General features: G+C 54.1%; 8 protein-coding genes across 8 annotated transcripts; 3 read left to right on the top strand and 5 right to left on the bottom strand.

Moving 5' to 3' along the window:
- Positions 1–134: 134 nt before the first annotated feature.
- JCM15063_001363 (uncharacterized protein) lies at positions 135–2,596 on the top strand (the record flags this gene model as incomplete). The annotated part of the gene is made up of 4 exons (XM_076678332.1): positions 135–1,396; positions 1,479–1,532; positions 1,602–1,645; positions 1,722–2,596. 4 exons carry the CDS (start codon positions 135–137, stop codon positions 2,594–2,596), a joined length of 2,235 nt encoding a protein of 744 aa, XP_076534592.1.
- Positions 2,597–2,736: 140 nt separating this feature from the next.
- Positions 2,737–3,655, bottom strand: JCM15063_001362 (uncharacterized protein; the record flags this gene model as incomplete). The annotated part of the gene is made up of 5 exons (XM_076678331.1): positions 2,737–2,793; positions 2,869–2,985; positions 3,071–3,320; positions 3,389–3,413; positions 3,496–3,655. 5 exons carry the CDS (start codon positions 3,653–3,655, stop codon positions 2,737–2,739), a joined length of 609 nt encoding a protein of 202 aa, XP_076534591.1.
- A 298-nt stretch (positions 3,656–3,953) lies between these two features.
- On the top strand, positions 3,954–4,654 carry GRX5 (monothiol glutaredoxin GRX5; the record flags this gene model as incomplete). Its single annotated transcript, XM_076678330.1, has 3 exons — positions 3,954–4,115; positions 4,243–4,418; positions 4,507–4,654. 3 exons carry the CDS (start codon positions 3,954–3,956, stop codon positions 4,652–4,654), a joined length of 486 nt encoding a protein of 161 aa, XP_076534590.1.
- Positions 4,655–4,921: 267 nt separating this feature from the next.
- On the top strand, positions 4,922–7,012 carry JCM15063_001360 (uncharacterized protein; the record flags this gene model as incomplete). Its single annotated transcript, XM_076678329.1, has 1 exon — positions 4,922–7,012. One exon carries the CDS (start codon positions 4,922–4,924, stop codon positions 7,010–7,012), a length of 2,091 nt encoding a protein of 696 aa, XP_076534589.1.
- Positions 7,013–7,674: 662 nt separating this feature from the next.
- JCM15063_001359 (uncharacterized protein) lies at positions 7,675–9,531 on the bottom strand (the record flags this gene model as incomplete). The annotated part of the gene is made up of 5 exons (XM_076678328.1): positions 7,675–8,070; positions 8,149–8,676; positions 8,740–8,835; positions 8,900–8,965; positions 9,031–9,531. 5 exons carry the CDS (start codon positions 9,529–9,531, stop codon positions 7,675–7,677), a joined length of 1,587 nt encoding a protein of 528 aa, XP_076534588.1.
- Positions 9,532–10,981: 1,450 nt separating this feature from the next.
- JCM15063_001358 (cation diffusion facilitator family transporter) lies at positions 10,982–14,219 on the bottom strand (the record flags this gene model as incomplete). Its single annotated transcript, XM_076678327.1, has 13 exons — positions 10,982–11,227; positions 11,298–11,513; positions 11,580–11,843; positions 11,911–11,976; positions 12,042–12,288; positions 12,354–12,447; positions 12,513–12,776; positions 12,840–13,125; positions 13,187–13,365; positions 13,439–13,593; positions 13,661–13,746; positions 13,842–14,058; positions 14,134–14,219. 13 exons carry the CDS (start codon positions 14,217–14,219, stop codon positions 10,982–10,984), a joined length of 2,406 nt encoding a protein of 801 aa, XP_076534587.1.
- A 324-nt stretch (positions 14,220–14,543) lies between these two features.
- JCM15063_001357 (uncharacterized protein) lies at positions 14,544–18,617 on the bottom strand (the record flags this gene model as incomplete). The annotated part of the gene is made up of 14 exons (XM_076678326.1): positions 14,544–14,649; positions 14,726–15,165; positions 15,235–15,516; positions 15,595–15,717; positions 15,786–15,871; positions 15,943–16,183; positions 16,252–16,326; positions 16,390–16,704; positions 16,781–17,052; positions 17,123–17,167; positions 17,229–17,355; positions 17,426–17,872; positions 17,931–18,026; positions 18,084–18,617. 14 exons carry the CDS (start codon positions 18,615–18,617, stop codon positions 14,544–14,546), a joined length of 3,189 nt encoding a protein of 1,062 aa, XP_076534586.1.
- Positions 18,618–18,889: 272 nt separating this feature from the next.
- Positions 18,890–20,635, bottom strand: TSR4 (small subunit rRNA maturation protein TSR4; the record flags this gene model as incomplete). The annotated part of the gene is made up of 3 exons (XM_076678325.1): positions 18,890–19,271; positions 19,351–20,297; positions 20,420–20,635. 3 exons carry the CDS (start codon positions 20,633–20,635, stop codon positions 18,890–18,892), a joined length of 1,545 nt encoding a protein of 514 aa, XP_076534585.1.
- Positions 20,636–21,035: the final 400 nt, after the last annotated feature.

The following is a 21,035-nucleotide window of genomic DNA, read 5'->3' as shown; positions in this document are numbered from 1 at the left end:
TGACCTGTCGAGGGTCAATGCAGGACGAGCAGCGTCGCTCGAGAGACAGGACGAGGAGCTCTAAACGCGTCGATTCGAGTGATTTCATCTCGTCCTCCTGTCTCGACTCTGAATCGTCTGCGCCTCTGCATGGCATGAGCACGTCGACAAGCGGATCTTACTCGATCGTGATCACGCTGTACGACCCGTCGCTGACTCCGACTGCCGTATCCCCCCTGCTGCCCTCGACGAGCACTCGCCTCGCTCCCGACCTCGACCGCGACCTGCACGCGAACCTCGACCGCCTCGTTCTGCCGCCCACACGCGCCGACTTCTGGCAGGTGTCCCTTCATCGCTCGAAGCGCCTCGACCTCGACCACCCTGCGACCCTCTCGGCAACTCACTCCGACTCGCACTCTCCTGCTCTCGCCCCTGCAGCAACCACCAACCCGCGGATCTGGTCGCAACATCTGTCCCTCGCCTCTCCCCCACTCGCGATCCAAACCTCGCAGTTGTGGACCCCGTCTCAAGCGTTACCTTCAACTTCGCGTGCACGCGCCGTGCTCGACTTTAGGTTCGGTCCCATCGAGATCGACTGGGTCAAGCTGAATTCTGCAGCTACCCCACTCGAGATGGATTCTGGGACGACCTCGTTGATGTGGGGCACGGTCCATCTCTACCGCGAACACGGCACGTCGACCAAGCCTGCGACCGAGGCGGATCAGCAACGCGCGGTCGAGCGTGACGATGGTACCACGCTCGCCCTCGTGTCAGTCCCTGGGATCTTCAATGCTGCCGGGATCCTCAAGTTCATTCGTCCGGCTTTGAACGATCTCGAACATGTGCGCATGGTCCGAGACTCTTCGAAATCGAGGAGTATCGTCGTCCTCAAATTCACGAACCGCGATCGAGCGCAAGAGTTCAACCGCATGTTCAACGGCAAGACGTACCACGACTCGAAAGATAGTGAATTGTGTCACGTCGTACCCATCTCGTCCGTGTTGTTGAAACCGACTTCTCTACCTCCGTACACATTTCCGTGTACTCCGTCTCCTTCGCTCCTCGTTCCGAAACCTGCACCTTCGAAACCTTCAAATGGAACACCTTCCGCTGCGGGCGACACAACAACAGATGAATCGGGTCACAAGACTGAATTGCCCTTGTGCCCAATCTGCCTCGAACGACTCGATCAGAAAGTGACGGGACTCGTCCAAATCCAATGTCAACACAGTTACCACTGTACCTGTCTCCTCAAGTGGGGTGACTCGCGGTGTCCCGTGTGCAGAGCGACAAATTTGCAACCTCGATCTTCAGCAACGAAATCCTCGAATCCTACCGAATCCGATACAAACAAGTGTGCCGTCTGTACTTCTCCTTCCAATTTGTGGATATGCCTCATCTGTGGAAACGTCGGGTGGTCAGTTGCCCTCTTGTACTTGAACCTTTTTCAAGACGATTTTTCTCGAATACTAATCCCAAGTCGTGCAACCGTGAAACAGTGGTAGGTATCAAGGTGGACATGCGCATTCCCACTTTTCAGAAACGGGTCACTCGTGCGTCTATTTTCGGATCCTCCTATTTCCCACAAGTTTACTCACCCGACCCTTTTTTCTTGCAAACAGGTACTCTTTGGAACTCGAGACTGGCAGGATTTGGTCATACACCGGTAAACATTCCAGAAATTGCGAGAAAAATTTACTTTGTTCCACCTTGAACTGACATGGGTCGATTGCATGCTGCAGATGACGAATACGTACACCGGTTACTTCGAGTCCCTTCTTCCTCTCTCAACAACAACAACAACAATGACAAGAATGGGACTTCAAGATTGATCGAACTCCCTTCACTCCCGCCATTGTCACCTCCAGGTCTCGATCAAGACATTTCTTCCAAAATTGCTTCCTCATACAACAGCAGCAGCGGAGGAGGAGGAATAGGAGGACCTGATCGAACTCATGAAGAAGAACAATCCAAAGTCGAACGGATCGCGATCGAGTATTCACTCTTGTTACAATCGAATTTGGAACAACAAAGGTTTTGGTTCGAAGACGAACTGGCAAGGGAACAAGAACTCAACAAGGAGTGGTCGAAACGATTTCGGAATTTGGAACTTGAACTTGGGAACGAACGGAAACGAGTGGTCCAACTTGAACGAGATCGAACCCAGTTACAACTCGAACAAGAACGGAACGAGCTCTCGAACAAGACCCGACTCGAGATAGTTGAAAAACTGGCAAAGAAACAAGAAGAAGAACGTCGACAGGAGAAATTGGAACTCGTTCGAATTCGGAAACGACTCGAACATGAACTCGAACAAGAAAAATCAGTCACTACCAATTTGACTGCCAACTTGGGATCGATTAGAAAAGAGTTGGTCGAACGTCAAGTTGAGACGGATACGATGAGACTCGAGGTTGAAGAATTGAGGGATCAGTTGAACGATGTCATGACTGCTTTGACTATGAGGGACAGGATTGAACTAGAACCTGAAGGGAGCGAGTTGAGGGGGGCTACGATCGCGGTGCAGACTCCGAACCCAACCTCGACGACGACCAGTGGGCAAACTCCAAGTCAAGAGTTGGCCGCGAAACGGAAAAAGAAGAACAAGAAAAAGTAAACGCTTGTCTCTCTCCCGCTCTCTGATCGTGACGGACCTTGCATCCGACGTTCTCGAGAGAAAAGTGTATAGCTTGATAAATGTTGCGACGTTCTTTGCGCGTCTTTTGTCGACGAGAAAGTAATTCTATAGACAGAGGTTTACTTCTTCTGCTTGGCCTCCTCTTCACGTTTCTTGGCCAAGATTTTGCCTCCGAGCTGGAAATACAGTCCAACAAGAATCAGAATACCGCCACCAGGAGAGATTGCGAGAAAAAAAAAGGAAACTCTTACGTTGCGAATGTTGGTTTGAGCTCGCTCGATACCGAGTTTTTGAGCTCGTTCGAACGCAACCATGGCTTCATCGAGTTCACCAGTCGCTTCCAGTACGGCAGCCAGATTGTAACACACCTGAACCAGATCGAGATGGGGATCAGTGTCAAGTTCTACGAAACAACGAAAGTCGACCCAAAAAAGAGAGAAAATGCTTTTTTACCTCGCCATCGTCAGGGTTGATCATGAGAGCTTTTTGCAAATGTTCGAGAGCTTTCTCGGGTCGAGGAGGTTTCGACAAGATGTACGCCGCTCCCAAATTCGTGTGAGTATCGGCGAGGATGATTTGAGCCGGAGTCAATTCAGGCAAAGGAGCTTTCGGGTCGGGGAGGGTAGGTTTCACGGAAGGATCGGTCAACGAGAGGGATTTCTCGAACGAGGTGATCGAGGGAGCGAGTTTGTGTTGCTGGTACCTAAAACGTTCAGGACAAGTTCGTTAAAAAACCGACTCGTTTTCTTGTTCTCTGAGAAATGAACGCACTGTACGACTCCAAGGTTGTAGTATGCTGTCCAAGAAACGAGTCAAAGGAAAGGGGGAACATCAGGCTCAAAGTATTTTGCGGTTCAAGTAAGGAGAGGTTTCTTTACCGATCGCAGTCTCTTTGATGTCGATACTGATTTGGTAGTTGGTAGCGGCTTTGTCAAAGTCTCCCTGTTCGAGGTACCGAGTCCCTTCATCGAGCGCTTCCTGCGCCGACACGGTTTGGGGATCGAACGAAGTCGAAGTCGGACTTGTAGCGGATGCCATGACTTGATACAGAACAGAGGAAAGACGGTCCAAGTTAGCTCGAATCGCGAGAGAGAGCGAGAGATGTGAGCAACGGACTGTTGGGTGAACAAGAGAACAGAGCACGAGGTTGAGCTCTCGGGACGGCGCGAGCTACAGTTGGACGAGTGGCGGTAACGGTAGATCGAAGGGCGTGTACAGCGATACGGCGAAGCATCGGCAGGGGGTGATCCTCGGACAAGGGGGGGAAACCAACTTGCGATTCTCAAGATCAACTTGGCACTCACTTTCGAACATTACTCCTTCCTCGCTCACCGTAATGTCGGCATTCAGATCTGCAGCTTCGCTCCTTGCGCGCCCGACGAGTCTCACGTCGGTACGAGCAACTCCGACCGTTCGCACCCTCGCGAATCCGACTTCGCTCCGATTGCTGCAACAACGCCGTCAGCTGTCAGACGAAGCTCGCAAAAAGATTGACACGGTAAGTATCTCGCTTTCAAATCTGCTCTCCAACCGAGGCCTCGGACAGAAACGTTGCGAGTGAGGAACCGCCGCTGACCTCATCGAAATGCGCGAATCGCGATGGTCGATTCCTCCCCGATATTCAGGTTGTGCAAGAGAACCCACTCGTGCTGTTCATGAAGGGTACGCCAGACCTGCCGCAGTGTGGGTTCTCGCGCGCGGTGTGTCAGATCCTCGAAGTGCAAGGCGTCCAACCCGACAAGATTGTCGCGTTCAACTGCCTCGAAGATCAAGAACTTCGAGAGGGCATCAAAGAGTACTCGTGCGTTCACAACGATGTTTCAACTAGATCGAACTCTGAGCGGTTTCTGAGAAAGCGTTTTCTTTTTCCCACATACTGGGGCAAACAGGTCGTGGCCAACAATCCCTCAGGTCTACCTTCAGGGCGAGTTTGTCGGAGGTTGCGACATCATGTTGCAGATGCACCAATCGGGAGAACTTGAAAAGATGCTCGTCGAGGCAAAGTTGGTTGAATTGGAACCGGGAGCAGAAGCATAATCCATTTTCTCTCGTGGAAGCATTGCAATGCCCAATGACTATATGATCAGTATTCATGGACATCGTGACCAGGTCGAGTCCCGCGCGAGAAATGAGCGAAATGGACGGCCAATCAACGGCGCGACATTGATCTCGAGGAGCAAACGTAATCAGACTAGGGACGCGAGTTTCAATATTGCAGAGACCAAAAAAGTTTCCAACTGCGATCAAGGCGAAATCCACACTCGACCACCCACAGCTCCCGGAAATCCCGCCCTATGCAGCTAGATGCGCGTCAAGCGATGGCTTACTCCTCCTTCGAGCAGGCCTCCCGAGGCGTCGCTCGTGCCGGCGCGAGCTGCTGTCGCTGCCGCTGCCGCTGTCGCCGCGAGTCCACTCGCTCGGTGCGTTCCAGCTCGATCGACTCCTCCAACGCCTGCCCCAGTACCTGCCTCGATCGCAGCTGCACGCGAGTACGCGCGACAAGCGGCTGTTCGTCGCCCGGGGTGCACCGGACTCGACCCGTACGAACACCTCGGGCGCGTCCTGAGCGAACTGCCTCCAATCTCGCACCATGCCCGCCTCCTGCACTTGCCTCAAGATCGTATCGAACGAGACTTGCAGCAGTGGCGAACCGCATGTCGAACTGCGTACGAGCTGTTGAATGGCCCGTTGCGCTTTCATCGACACAAGTTTCGCAACTCGGTCGTACGCATCGTCGCCCACACGATGCGCATCTTGTTGAAGATTGGTCACGTCAACGCCGCAAACAAACTCGAACGAGCCTTCTTCACGACCGAGCCCGTTCCGTTTCCTCACCGCGAATCGGATCCGACGGGCACAACGAACACCTGTGGCTTTGGCAATGGACTCGGGTTGGACCGAGGGTTGATTCGAATTGCGTGGATGCAATCGATCGCGCTCAGGTTGCGACAGAACGCAACATCGCCAATGACTTCACGACAGGCAGCCGAGTTTGCTCATTTCCTCGAGGAGATGCTCGTCCCGGATCGAGGCGATTTGCTCAACGGGATCATGCTGGCATTCGTCGTGCGCAATCTCGAAGTCATGCACTTTCAACTGCGAGGCGGCGTCCGAGACAGGAAGCTCGCACGCAGACAGCTGCGCCGCTTGCTCGCTTCGATCCGCAAAGCAGAGTCGGGCGGAGAACCTCGCGTGTCACTCGCGTTGCTGGACCAAGCGATTTCAAAACTCGAACGTCAGCCCGCCGACCATCTCGATCCCAACCTGTTGCAGCAGACGGAACGCGAGATCGAAGCGTTGATCGGGACTCTCGACGGATCGACTCTCGACCCCGACTTGCACGCCCTGCACGACTTGCATCGCGAGTACCCTGACCTCGCTTCGATCGAGCGACATGCGCACATCCTGTACCTCGCCATTCGTTTCCTCCTCTTGCGCGCTCGCACTGCATCCCTCTCGCCCGAACTACACCCATTGCATACCGATACCCTGGCGTCTGCCTCTCAACTCTATACCCTCCTGCTCGATCTGTCTGCATCCATCCCAGCATCCGTTCCCGACCTATCTCGACTGCGACGACGTCAGTCGTCTGCATTGTATCGCCTCTTGTGGAGTCATCTCGGAGTGTTTGAGGTCCCTGCCCACAATGCTCCAGAACGACTACCATCACCCGACCTCGAATCGACTCTTCCCTCTATCGACTTGTCCCTCATTCGTTCCGCATACGAATTGATTGATGCGACGCTCGATTCGACCGCTGCGTTAAACTTGAACCTTTCGGAACTCTCGACCGAAACTGGGTGCCTCGCAACTCACCTCGCTCAAGATCCGAGATTGGTCGGAGTTGCGACCCGGTTCCATCGTCAAGCTCTGTACCTCCTCTCGTTACCTTCAGCACCCACTCGACGTCGATTCGATCAAACGTTCCCTCCATGGTCGACCTTTGAACGCGTGTTTGACACGATCTCGAGACAAAGGTTGAACGACATGACTTGTCTCTCTCACGAACGTCGTCGTCGTCGCCATCGGGATGTCGAAGTTCACGAGACTCGGAACGAATGGGAACGAGATTTGATCGTTCAACCTGCGTTTGCGATCCATTTGTTACGCGCAACCCTGTTGGCATCTTCGAATCCCCCATCCTCGTCCTCAATGTCAAACTCGGGTCTCGAGAAGCAAGAACAAGAAACTCCGATCAGTAGGTTGAACCAATTGATCAAGTTTGTTCAAACTCTCGAACATGGTCAAGGAAGACAAGGAGGTCGTCGGTTTGAATCGAAAGCGAAAAACTTGTTTCGAAAAGCGGTTCAAACGGTCGTTGAACATGAATGGAATGGACCAGGAATGAGAACTTGGAAAGACCTTGTCATCAGCAAGGTTCAGAAATGGTATTGAAGAAAAAAAAAAGTAAACACGGTACGTTCAGGAAATCAGCTCTTTGGAATTGGTGGATTACCGTTTGACTGATGTGGTTTTTGGAATTGTTCTCTTACCCCACCGTACAACAGGTGAATACCCTTCCCCCCAGTTCAGACCTCGACCACAGTCTGGAAACCAAAAAATCCGCATTCGCAATCCATCTTTTGAACATATGATATACCCAAAACACACACACTCTCTCGCATTGCAGTAGCAGCAAGACCTAGGAGCACAGGTCGAATACGGGGGAACGCAGGACTGTAGAGAGGAGGCAAGGTTTTCCAGAGAACAAGGTGTTATTTTCCAGGATTAGAGATTAGAGGGCAATGCAGTGCGCAAGTCTCCTCTTGTTCGTTTTCTTCTGTTCGCGTCTTCCTTTCGATTGCCGCGACTCTCGTCGAGGTACTTCGCGAAACGTGCGAGAATAGCGGGTCTGAGACTCGAGGAGATGATGTATCGAATAAATTTGCAAGCAAAGATGCATGAGATGTATGAGAGATGCAGAGATAAAATACAGTATGAGGTGGGAATGATTGCTGATAAAGTGCGAGATCCACGAAAAGACAGTGGAGCCAAAAGAAACGGAGCGCTACAAGAGGGCAAAGACAAAACGGATTCTTCCGAAGCAAGACTCGTTTCTATCGAGGACCGTATTCGTTGCCGTTACTGTACATCCTGTGGTGTTGAGGTGCAGGTTGGAGGTGTCCCTGGGGTTGCTGGTGGGGTTGCAGGTACATCTCGGCTGGAGGTTGCGGCAAGGACGGCGGCGGCCCACCATGATGATGTTGCGGCATCATCATCTGAGGATCGTCGACGTAGTGCATGCGGTGATCTCCATACGGATCGGGCCCATTCTGCGACCCTGCGAGAGACCGGGGCGCGGCGGCAGCAGGATAGGATTGCTGAGGTTGTAGGTAACGACGGGGAGCTTGAGGCGAGGACGAAGGCGAATTGTGAGACTGGTGATGCAAGGGATGCGGTTGCTGCTGATGATGCGGGTAAGGGTCGAGCGGGTGAGGAGGCCGGTTGGAATTCTACAACGCACGAGCATCGAATTGCGAGCTCAGTCAGTTTCGTGAGCCCCATGTACTACAAAGTTTCTTCAAACTCACAATTGCATGCGTGTAGCCTAGCGCCGGAGGTGGCGGATAGTTCGATGGCGGCCCGTATGGCGATGGGGGATGTGCGTTGAGGGAAGATCGCTCCATCATCTCGTTGTAGTTACTCGCGCTCTGCAAGACTGATGGAGGATCGCGCTGACCGTTCGGCCCGGGAGGGTAGCCCGGTGATGGTGGGTAATCCCGTAGCTGATGCCCGGGCGAAGGTAGAGGAGGCTGGCTCAACGGATGGTTGTGATGCGGCGAGGGCGGGATTGGAAGACCTCCCTCAAGGGTCGCATGGATTGACGGCGTATTTGGGAGGCTACCGGTGCTGGTAGAAGCGGGCGGAGGCACAATCGGAATCGGAGCGGGCTTCTTGGCTCGAGGCCGTTGCTGTTTTGTTCGCAGCGCGATTTGGCCGCCGTGAATCGGAGAGTTGGCTTCGAACGGCCGCTTCTGGGCAGATGGGGGCAACGGTAGGAGTGGCCCGTCAGGTGGTGGCGAAATGTAGTCGCTATCAGCTTCGTTCGGGTCGACTGCCTGTGGACGAAAAACAGTTCAGTTTTATTTCGATAGTCGGATGCGAAGAGCATTGCAACTGACGAGACATTTCTGAATGAGCCTCTGTCCTTCACTTGGTTGACCGTTCTCGCCAGCTCCCACCAAGGGCTGAAACTTTGTCGTAGTGAACGTGTAGACCTGCGCAATTGTCAAAAGTTCATAGTCAGGAACGAACGCACAGACACTTTCAAGAGAAACTCACGATTCCCGTCTCTGACACGACCAAAAGCAGTACTTGCGTTCCTGTCAGCGTTGCCAGCTCGTACGCCTGCATACGCAATCTCAGATGAGCCACTCCGCCCATACGAAAGAAGTTGTATAACGAGAGCCCACCTTTTTCATGATACCCGCCTTTCGTTTCGAGAACGTGATATGCCGCTTCTCCTTCTTGGTGATGTATTCAATCTCAATCTTTCTTCTGCCCTTTTCATCTCCCGCGCCATCCGTACCATCAGCCCCACCAGTTTTGCCATTCTTCCCCGAGGCGGCGTTCCTCCTCTTCTTGCGTGGGCTTCCCCCGTCCTCATCCTCATCATCGTCGTCTGAAGCAGCATTAGGATCGAACGGAATGATAGGAGGAGGGAACATTGGTCCTCTCGATTGAGAGGCTGGTGCTCCAGATGCGAGAGTCGCTTCTATTCCGACAGGAAGGGACGGTAGGAGCGAGCTTGACGACGAAGACTGATATGACGTTGAAGTCGACGACGACGAGCTGTGTGCTGTGTTGTTGTGAAGGCCGGGCGAGATCGGTGCGGGCGAAGGCAGATGAGAAGTCGGTGTCGGCAGCGTACCGAGGGGCATTGCACTGCCATTGCCAGGCTGAGATGTGTCCATGGTAGAGCTGCTCCTTCTACGATTGGAAGGAAGCAGCAGAAGGGCGAAACGGAAGATGCGCTTTCCGAGGAGACGAGGCTGGCGATTAAGTTCGAAGAGTCTTGTTTGGTGGGCGGGACGGGACGCGACTGACTTCCGGTCAACGGCGTCGATACGTGTCGATTCCTGTCGTGTCGGCTCCTTTCGCGGTACGTGAAGCCGTCGTAGGAAAGGGAAGGTAGCAGAGTCGAAAGATGCGATTCGAGGAAAGAGTGCAAAGCGCGTAAGATCAAGAGAGGCAACTGTGTGACTGTGACTGCACGGCGTGGCTCCTGATCCACCGAAGGAAGGTCGGAGCGAAATAACCTTCGATAAAAAAGTTCGGGGGGAAAGATGATTCTCGAAAACGACCGCGGAGCGGGACACCTGCTTCTTTAGGAGATTTCGTCCTTCCTGTTGCCCGTTCGAGCCTGCCGAGTGCGAGCACTTTCTAATGAATCGAAGCAAGGGCTGGCGGGTCGGCTGCGCGGCGTTCCTATCAGTTTCCCGTTTCACTCGCGTCGGATTCGGTTAACTTCCAGCCTCCTGTCGCGCGTGCGGATGCGAAAGTCGAAATTGCGCGCTGGTCTGCCTGCACTGCCGCCGGTCCTCCTTCCTGATTCCGCAAGTGTGATTTCCCAGCAGGAGGCTGGTTGCTGTTGGCCCCTGATCGCTCCGTTCCGGCTAGCTTGGAACCCGTGGCAGCAGTGGTACTCGACGGTCGGTATCAGCGACAGCGGGTCGTTTCGAGAGCAGTGCTTGCAAGCGGGGCGTTCGGTTCAGCGCTCTCGAGCGGGCGGAAGAAGTGACGAAAAGACAGGAGTGCCCGGTGTCACGGAGTCGCGCGTGTAATCGACGATGGTAGCACGAACGCGAGATCGGCTGGAATCGAGCACAACCGCGCGTGACGAGAAGTCTGGCAAGCGTGGCCGCAATCCAACACTTCAGTGCGCGCGTTTCGATCAAGAAGACTCTGCACGCTCGAACCACCTGCTGCGTAGGCAGGCAAGCTAAAAAGCAAGCGAAGAGGGTCGGTCAGCGTTCGCGCGCGCGGCGACCTTCTCTTCCAGCGCACGCAAGGAAGAACTCTCCCGCGCTCGGTCGAACCTGGCAGAAGCAAGTGATCGACACTTGCTGCCGCAGGCGGGATGTCGATCCGGCAGGACGGAACTTTTCGAAGAAGTCTGGTTCCGCGAACAAGACAAACCTGCTCGAAGCGGAAGAATTCTCGATTGGGAAGGTCACGGCGCACGCTTGTGCTGGGGGCCTCGAGCGCTCTGCTCGCTTCGCCTCTCGTTCACACAGACTAACCCTTCGGATACATCTCGAGCCACTCGGGCTCTCTCGCACTCGCGCTGCAGTGGGACCTCGTACTAAAGGCGAGGGAAAGGGCATGTACTTCTATGTATTGCCAGATAGTTTTGGAAGCGATTCACCCGCCGCTCGGTTCGACTTGTATCGTCAGATCGTCTAATCCGCCTATGTGACTCCGTAGCGCTTTGCGTACTCTCGTAGTGACTCGTTCTGCGTCAAAGAAGTGGTCGGGCGCGCGGGTGCGGTCGAACTGAGATCCAGGAGATGGCGCTAGTTGAACGCAGATGGATCCGACGACCGACGCAGGGTCTTTTTGCCAGAATCGAGGGCGTGTGAACGAAGCAACTCCCTCGAGGCGCTGTACCTGTTTTGCAGGAGGGCGGTTTGTTAGTCTCGATTCTGTATATCCTCAAAGGTCAGAGGCTCCGACTCACAGCAGTCAAGGCTTTGCGTACTTCTGCCTCCTTCTCCTCACCGAGATCAAGTACGAGAAGCTTGCCGGAATCGGCCACGAGTGGGACAACACTGGCAAAGATGAGGACCGCGATGAAGATGGATGCAAGCGGATCGAAACCTGTCCAACCGTAGCGATTGATGAGCAGTGTCGAGATGATCACGCCGACGGATCCGAGTGTGTCTGCCATGACATGCTGTGCCGATTCAAATGTCAGTCAAGCCCGTGCAGGAAGTCACGTTCGAGCCGTGCTAGAACTCACGAGGAACACGCCCTTCATGTTGTGACTGTGGCCGGACTGCGCGGCGTGTTCTGCTCCGTCATCATCATCGTCCTCAGCGTCCGCGTGGGGATGATGATCACAGCTGTCTCGACCGTGACCGTGACTTTTGCCGTTCTCGTACGAATGCGAGTGAGAATGAGAGTGAGCTGAAGACGGCGAGTGAGAATGGGAAGGTGTGGGCGACGCATGCGTGTGAGCATGTGCTGATTTGACTGGCGAAGATGTTGGAGTGTGCGAGTGACCCTGTCCAGCAACCCACAATAAGTTTCTTTATCTTGACTACGAGAGCCGGTGCTCTGGGAAGACATACAGAGTGACCGTTCTGCGCCTCTTTCTCGTTTGTCAAGAACGGAGTTGAATTCGATCTCACAGGCGCCTGAATGACCTTGATTGATCAGTTGCGTTCGTTGTGTGAAAGGGTGTCGAGCAATCGAAACGCACATGCGAGTGACCATGACCTGCATGGCCTCCTCCTCCTCCGTGCGAATGTCCATGGTGACCGTGTCCGGTAGCAACCATGCCAACCAGGTTCACTGCCAGTCCGACGGCACTGACGGTCAAGAGCTGTCCCGTGTTCATCTCGGGAGGGTCGATCAACCGCTGAATAGCTTCGAACACGATAAAGATTGAAATAAGACATAGGAAGAGACCGTTGGCGAAACCCGACAGTGTTTCGACGCGGGAGTAGCTGCAAAGCATTGCATAGGGCATTAGGCTGATCCGACGAATGGGCAAGAGCCAAGTAGTGCTCACCCATAGGTAAAAACGTCATTGGATGGCCAATTGGCCATAACGCTCGCAAACAGTCCCATAGCGAGCGCGAGACAATCAAAAAACATGTGGATGGCTGCAGAACGGGAAAGCATAGTTCAGCTTAGATGGTCGAAAACGCAGTCCGAAGCAGAAACTCACAATCAGAGATCAAGCCCAAGCTGTTTGTCCAGATACCGTAGGCCATCTGAACAAACATGAAGGCCAGATTGAGGCAAAGGAAGTAGTAAATCCTCCTCGATTCGGCAGAGGCAAGGATCGACTTGATAGTCGCTCGGAAATGACGATAGAAGTTGGAGATGCGAGCGAGGAATGGCTGGGTCGACGAGGAAGACCCAGTCGCGAGACCGGAGGACACTGTGACTGAATTTGAGCGGGGATCTGTCGCCGTAATGTGCGAGATGCCTGGTAGTAAAGCAAGCTCGATCAGTCTCGCGCAACTCGAAATAGCTTTCTTGTACAACTCACCGTTCCAAGCGATGATAGCCACCGCTCCTTCTCCCCAGCTGACTCCATGACCGAAGCCTACGTACCCGACAAACGCAGTGCTGAGGATCGTGAGAGGCCAGCCGGATCCGACGAGTCGCGCCGAAGGGAAATGTGACAGGAGCGCGCGCGCGAGGAGAGGGTCGATTACGACAAGAGAGAGACCAAGGAGTGCGGCTGATGGTATATTGATCGACATGGTCGATTCCGGCGTCTGGAACGGTGCCGAAATCGCTTCTTTCGCTGCTAGTTTCGCAGCCGATGAAGCCTGTGCAAGGCGAGAGATCGGTAAGTCATGTTCCAGAGAGACAAGAAGACTGGCGACTTACAGAAGCTGCATAGAACAAGTTGAGACCAAGCGCGATTGGGCCTGCAAGGAGGACGCCGTTTGCATGCATTTTGGCTTTGACTTGCTCATCGCCGATCTGAGATGCAAGAATTTCGCTGCGTTGTCCACACAGCAAGAGATGGAGCAGAAGGGATAGGTATCCTCTGCGCGACACAGCGCCTGCGAGATTGAGCACGATCTATCAGCTCTTGCTCAAAAATCATCGACCAAGCAGCTTTTTCGAATGACGAACCTGATATTGTGCGTTCGACGGCGTACGATCCTGCGATCATGGCGACCGTCATGAAGAGGGCGTTGCCACTGCCGACAGCTTTTTTGCTGCTCGTGCGCGCGAGAAATGGGAGACCTCGAGTCCACAAGGGTGCAAATGAAGTCAATAGGACAAAACTGCAAGGGGCCAACTTTAATCGTGAGCTACCAGATCGTTCGTATGGAAGAATGAAAGAGGACGCACTGCAGAACGCTCAAGCGATAAATGGCGAACAAGGCAAACAGAATTTCGAAAGTATAGAGGACAGGATACAGTGGACTTGGCGAGCTCTAATAATCTTGCTTGAGCAGTGTCAGCATCTCAACTCGAGATCTCCTGCCTGATTTCCTGCAAATGGATTCAAGGGTTTTGAAGGAAGACTGACCAGTCGCCGTTTTGCACCTCGTGGCGGTTCCCAAGATCTCTCCCACACGACGAGGCATGCACCGCCGACAGTGAGTGCGACCGTATTGAGCGTCCATGCCGAGTAGCCTTGACCCAACAGCCAGTCTCGCGAAATGTGGAGCGCGAGCGCGAGAAGCGATTTCGAAAGCAGGACCGAGAACAATAGATCAGACGGCAGGGATGCTACATCGCGAGAACTTGATAATAGTCCAGAATCAGCCAAGCGTTTGAACAACACGTTCCGCGAGGACGAGTCGAGGTATGAGACTCACTTGCGCAGTTGAGGTCCGAGACTGGTCAGTGAGACCCTGCCTGACCGTCGTGGGTCATACGCTTCTGCGTACCCACCGCTACTCATCGCCTTGGAATCGCGCAGGCGCGAATCAACGCGTGTCGAGCTTCCCCGAGTCGACAACCGATGATGAGGACGAGTTGAATGAGACGGGTTGCTGGCGCTCCGGTTCAAGCGTGTGCTGGCTAGATAGGAGCTTTATCGCTGTCGATAGATCCTAAGGATCGATGAATTCGAGGTTGCGCAAACGGCACACGGTGTGGTAAATCGCGAGAACGCGTTTCGAAACCAGGAAGGTACGCATAGGGTACTCAATAAAAAGTAACACAAGGACAAAAGGAGCAAGAAAGTTCGAAGCAGTATTATACATAGTCTCCGTCATTTCCCTTTCTAGTGGAACGAGCGCGAAGAGGTCGTGGTGCGAATTGGCGTCGAAGGCGTTTCGACCACCGCGTCGAGCGCTTCGACGTCGAATGTGCGCTTCGCGCCAAGGTTCCTGAAACCACGCGGCCGAATCGCTTTCAGCCCGACAAATTCTGCGAGAAGAGTGTCGAAAGATGCTCAAAACTCACCGCTTCTTCTTGCTCGATTTGCTACCCGCCTCGATCACCAAGCTTTTGTCTTCATCGTAGAACCCAAACTCGTCGGACGGACCATCTTCCATCTTTGTCGGTACGATATTCTCCTTCTCGTTGAACCCGTCGGACGGACGGTGATAGGGAGAATTGTGAGCAGTCGAGTCCTCGTCTGTCTCAGCCATTTCTCCCGTACCGTCCTCCTGTTCCGAGTTCTCGTCTTGATCCTCACCGTCAGACCGCGCTCCGGACTCCTCGGTCAGATGCGAGTCTCGGGAGAGATCATCTGCCGGCGAAAGTTCCTCGTCCTCCTCTTGACTTTGAGCCGACGCCGGCGAGGGCGAGTCAAGTCGGCCTGAGTACGCGGGTCGAACAGCCCGAGGTGAAGTAATCTTGAGGTGCACGTTGACTCGAGCCGCGAGAGGAGACATCGACTCCTACATTCACCCACAAAGGTTTTCTCAATCTCGGGGACCACAAGTATCTACAGGGTCGAAACGACTTACTCTGCCCCTCTGATCCGCAAGCAACATGTGCTCAACTTGACCCGAATCGCCGTCTTCTTCGTCGTCCTCGTCGTCTTCAATCAGGAGAGAGTCTCCCTCCCGCTCGGTCTCTTCGTCTCGCCCGAAACTATCTCCTTGCGTGTCTTCGTCCGAGTCGTCATAGTCCGGGGACATGGTCGCGTCCGATGGGGTGACTGGAACCGTTCGTCGTGGGGTCTTCGCAGCTTGCAACCTCGTGAGAATATCGAGCTTGGCATTGAGCTTGTGTTCCGCTTCTATGGCCTGTTACGCAGAACCGCATCCAAAAGTCAGCTAGTCTTCTTCGATCATACGAGGTATGAACAGCTTGAGGTGATTTACTTCTTCGCGCAGGCGTTCTTGGTACTTGCGCTCCATGTCGAGCATCTTGGCTTCGTACTCTCTGACCGTACGAGCCCGGGAAGTTGACTCGGCCAAGAGAGTTGCCATTTGGCTCTCGTACAGCTGCAGGTGAGACATTAGAGCTTGGTGAGCTGGGCAAGCTGAACGAGGGGACAAGTAGGACGACTTGCCGCTGTTCTCAGCGTGCTCAGCTCGTCGAGCAAAGCATTGACAAATTCGTCCTGCTCTTCCTCGTCGTCGTCTTCGACATCTTCCTCTGTACATCGATCATGATGGTTGAGCACGAGTCTGGCTGCGTCCAATGATCGGCTGGTCAATCAAGCTCACCTTCGTAAATGAACTCCTCTTCTGCTGCGCCTTCCGCCAGCGACATCCTGACGACTCTCGGTTCCGGCTTTGGTGTGACAGGCTCCGGCATAGCTCTCATCGGAGTTGAGCGGACGGGCACGATAAGGTGAGTCGTGTCTTTCTTGATCGTCATGACTCCCTTGGCAACGGCCGAGAACTTCATGACATGCGTGTTCTCGTCGAATCCGGTCTCGTAAGGATTGACATTGACGATCATAACCTAGGCGACCGACAAACTCGCAGTCAGCTTGAGTTGGCGGTTTACGATTTCGCGAATGGGAGACTGACCGCTTTCCCGTCACCGATAAAGAATGATTGGAACATCTCGGTCAGTTTGCTATGTCTGAACGGCACGATCGCCGGCTGCAAAATACAATGCATTAGCAGTGTTTTGCGTTCGTTCCGGAACAATCATCGACTTCGCACCTTCCTACCCTTCTCTCGCTCCTGGTTCTTCCGCAAGACTTCCATGCATTGCCCTAGGACCATCAAGCTCTTGTTTATGTTACCAGCTTCCTTCAAGCGTTCACCCGTCGTCTGGGTATTGACGACTCGTTCACTTCCTGCGAGATCGACAATGCTGAATTTACTCGTCCGCTCGACGAGACCCGACGCAGGATCGATGGGTGTGCGGTGAATCTTGATCGTGAAGATCGAATGGGATCGAGAAGATACTCGGTTGGCGAGGGTCGAGAACACCCTTCGATTTGCTTGACCGCGCGTGAGCACCTGATGCGCTTCCTGTACTCACGAACAGGCTTTGTTCAGTCTCTGAATTGTCCGAGCTGACAATCGTGTGTGTGTGTGTGTGACGTACTTCAGCACTGTGTACCCGAATCTCCTTCATGCCCGCAACCACCTTGAACGTTTGCCCGGCTGCATTTGTGGACGCACTATTCGTTCTGTCTGCTTTGAGACTGAGAGCACTGCGCTTGACAGTCGGGAACTTGAATAGGTTTTTGGCGCCTTGCGAGAATCCAGAAAACATGGAACCGCCGCCAACCGTAGAAAGCGAAGACGTAGAGGGAGCCGGTGCCGGGATCGGCGAGTCGAGAAGATCGTAAATCTTCTCGTTGTAGATCTCGGAGTCTGCTCGAGCATTTGCATCGGATCAACGTTCTCGTCAATAACATCGGTCGAATGGGAATGAATGACTTACATGAGACCCAAATCGAGTATTCGAACCGATCGTCGACTTTGACAACTGCAGAAAAAAAACATGTGAGCAGATGGAAGATATCAACCGGAAAAGGCATAGAAATCACCCTGTGGCAGATTATTTGTGGGCAACCCATTATCTAGACCGAGACCGGTCGCAGCTGGCTTTCTTGGGCTCATAGGAGGGGTCGAAGAAGCTGGCGCGTGCTGCCGAGTCGCCCGCTCTGAAGCGGTCTACAAGGGTTCCAGTGCATACGAGGTCAGCTGCATAGAAGGGTTGCGAGCGGGGTAGCGGTAGACCTACCTTGGGTTCTCGTCCCTTGAGACTTCTCCAGACGACGTCCATGACCCTCGGCAGCAGACCAGCGTCGTCACCTGATCCGCCTTGTACAGTGTATGTCTTGCCACTGCCAGATGGACCATATGCGAACAAGAGACAATTCTCGCCGTTCTCGAGGAAATCGGTCACGAGCGGGAGAGTCGTCGAACGGAAGAAATCTGACTGAGCGCTCGACTCAGAAATGGCCGGGAACGCGGGCGACGCGGGAGTGTCTGAAGATGAAGAAGGAAACACTGAAGTGAATCTGTAGAAGGACCCGAACGTCGAGGGATCGGGTCCTTGAGGCAGGGCAAGGACGTCGTCGGGCAGTCCGGAAGGGTGGGAGGCTGGGTTCAGGTTGAGATTTGAAGAGCGCAGGAGTGCATTCGAGAAGAGCGAAGACGACGAAGACGATGGATTGAGACGATGATCCTGCGAGTGGGCCAGGTCAGTATTTTGAATCTATGAGAACCTCCTCGAGTGAACGTACAGATGGCGGCACCATGAGGACTTGATCATTGCCAATAACTTGCATATAGCTCTCGTTGGGGAAGCCGTTTGCGGGTGGGCGGATGCGCAGATAAGCCTAGAAAGAACCTGTCAGCGATCGCGATGCCCGTGCCGAAAAGAAAACAAAACAAACCTTCATCGGTTCACGCGGACCATCATAGCTCGCAGCGATACTCTCTCTGTAGCTTGCCGGGGTGCTGGGTACTGGAATCGCTGATCGAGCTGGAGTCGCAGGAGGCCTGATGCTCTCTCGACTGGTCATCTTCCTCAGGAGTCCTCCTGGACCAGTTCGCTGTTTCGGTACAGCGAGAGAAGTCCTCTTGCCCGGCACTGCCTGCTGAGGAGTGTCTGCTGCTGCCGAGACCTGCACCTGAGGCCTGTTGCTCGAGTTCCACAACGGTTTCTGTTGCGGGACGGTATTCGTTCGAGCATTCGATGACGCGCGCGAGGTCGGTCTCGATGGAGGGTTCGAGTCGGTTGCGGGTGTCGGCGCGCGCGAAGAGCGTGTTGTACGGCGCACAGGCTGCGATGTTGATGTAGATTCGCTGTTCACGGTTGACGGTTTCCTCGAAGCGCGTCCAGGCGCTGGACCTGCGGCGCTGGCCACGCTCGCATTGGTAGCTGCAACTGTCGAGCTCCTGGTGCTCCGTGTCGGTCGTGTGGCCATGTTGTTGAAACGCTGCGCGAGAGAGGTTTAGGCGCGTCGACGTCGACGCAACTCTCGCTCGTCTCTTTCTTGCGAGTCATCCTAACAGGGTCGATCTAAAGCAAACCAAATACATGATGGCTTCGCCAGCTGGATAAAATCATGTTTTCGAAAAATTCGATGCCCAGTTTCCTACACCCCTCAAACGTCTCAGTTGCAAGATTGCAACGATGGCAGCAGAACAACACCATCCACGATTCAATGGGTGATACGAATACGCAATGCGTCTGAAGCTACTCCTCCCATTCGACCATGACGCTCTCCTCTCTCCAACTCTCCTTGTCCCGACTCTTCTCCGCACATTCCGCGCCACAGGCAAACACCCATACCGTTGCCCAGTCGAGCCCTTCATCCTTGTCCTTTGAAGCTACGGTGTCCTTGCCCTCGCCAGTCGAGTAGGCCGAAGTCCCCTTCGTGCCCTGAGTCCGATTAAGGACCGAGATCAAGTTCGGCATCAACTGGTACTCGAACACACAGGGTTGTCGACAGGTACGACATGTCGGTAGTCGAGAAGGCGTGAACGAGCCCAACTCGCCCAGAGGCGATGGAGGGTACAGCGTTTTGTAGGCCGTCGAAGATCCCGAAAACGCCAGCGGTTGAGTGTTGTGTTCGTACCTGAACCGATGCCCAAAAAGAAAACATTGTCAACCTCAGTGCGTTCTGGAAACAGTCGCTTTTTCGAGAGTCTACTCACCGAATGACTTGCAACCCTTCCCTCGAAACTCGTTCTTGAAACCGCAAGAAAATTTCGTCGACTCCCTTGACTCTTTGCACTTCGTACCCTTCTCCAACTTGTGCAGCAGCTCCACCTCGACCTCCTCCTCCTGATGACGAAGTCGAGGGTACACCGGTAGACTTGCTACCGGAACCATCGTATCGTCCCTTTCCACCCCCACTACCCTTCTTCGTTCTCCCTCCCGACCCTTTCCCTTCACGCCTAGTGTTGTAATCTTCATCTCCACCCTCGTCTTCTTCGTCGGCGACAGAATCATCCGCAATCTTGAGGTTCGACATGGGAGGCAACGCTTTCAAAGAGAGCTTGGGCGATCCCGGTTCGTAACTCGTCGTGATGTACTGTGCGGGGTAAGATGGGCCTGAAGGCCAGGTCGACGATTGCTCACCTTTGTCGACAACAACCGTCGTAGAAGTCGAGGCGACAGGTGCAGGAGGGGGGATGGAGGGAGGCGGAGGAGTGGACGCAAAGGGATTCAACGACGAACTCGTCCCGGAGGGCGCGAACGGGTTCGATACGGGGCTGTTAGAGGCAGGCGCAAACGGATTCGACGATGCAAAAGGGTTCGTCGAGGATGCTGATGGTCCTGTCAACGTTGTACCTCCAAACACGAGACCGCCGAGATCGATGGGAGCAGCTTTCGGCAATTTGCTCTTCTGGTTCTTCTCTTCCTCGATTCGAAGTTTCTCCTCGGGCGATTCCTTCCAGATCCTGTTGGCACGGAACGCCCTGATACTCCCATCCCGTTTGCGACAGGCTGTGCGTGGGCACGCAAACACGTACACGACGCGCTCGAGCGACGATGATTCGAGCGGGCAGTACACCTGGGTGAGCAGCGGCATTGGGTTCCGACAGGATCGACAGGTCGAAGACTCGGCTTGCTCAGGTGCTCGTGCGAGCGGGAAAGACTATTGCGCACATAGCAAGGGGACCACACGGAGAGCAAAAGAGTTTGAATACGGTTTTGTCTGACATTTCCGAGATTGCCATCACGGCGGCTACGCAACACAGGACGACGAGGGCGACGTACAGGCAAACCGCCAATCCGGCTCACCCTCCAGTCGGCCGCATCGTCCATCGAGGTCAAAAATCCGTCGGCAAACCCAAGGATGGTCGCATCGCTCGACGAGGCCCAAGTCGATCGGCTCGTGAGGCTGGCAGAGTCGTCGTCTTCGTTGTCCGAGAGGGTCGCTGGGTCGTACCCGGACTTGTCGGTCGCTACAAAGTTGGTCTGGGGTGCAGGCATGAGTTCTGTTCGACGGGGAGGAGACAGAGGGTCAGCTCGTCTGGTCCTCGTCAAGCGGTCTTGGGGTTGAGGTGGGTGTTCGGTGTGCGAGTTCAGTGAATAAAAATTAGGTAGCCTAGAGGGTATCTGTCAAGACGCATGGAGGGATCCCTTCTTAGGGGGACCGCCATCCTCCAGCTCAGACTCGTCATCTAGAATCATTTATCATCCTTTTGCGACACGAGCGTCCTTTGTGTGTATCTTGCGAGCCAGGGCTTATGTTCAAAAACTTACGAGTTGATGTGGTGGTGAGGAAAGAAGAGCAGTGAGGATTGATTTTTTGAGGGACGTTTGGCGCGCGCCGGTTTCCGAGACGAGAGCCTCCCCTGGAGTCGGTCCCAGATCTTCGCGCGTCGCGTTC

The sequence above is a fragment of the Sporobolomyces koalae genome (genome assembly GCF_050403365.1).
Source record: "Sporobolomyces koalae JCM15063 DNA, S_koalae_JCM15063T_v1_ctg13, whole genome shotgun sequence".
NCBI classification, from domain to species: Eukaryota; Fungi; Basidiomycota; class Microbotryomycetes; order Sporidiobolales; family Sporidiobolaceae; genus Sporobolomyces; species Sporobolomyces koalae.
The sequence above is the reverse complement of the archived record's forward strand: the minus strand, read 5'-3'. Positions and strand labels throughout refer to the sequence as shown.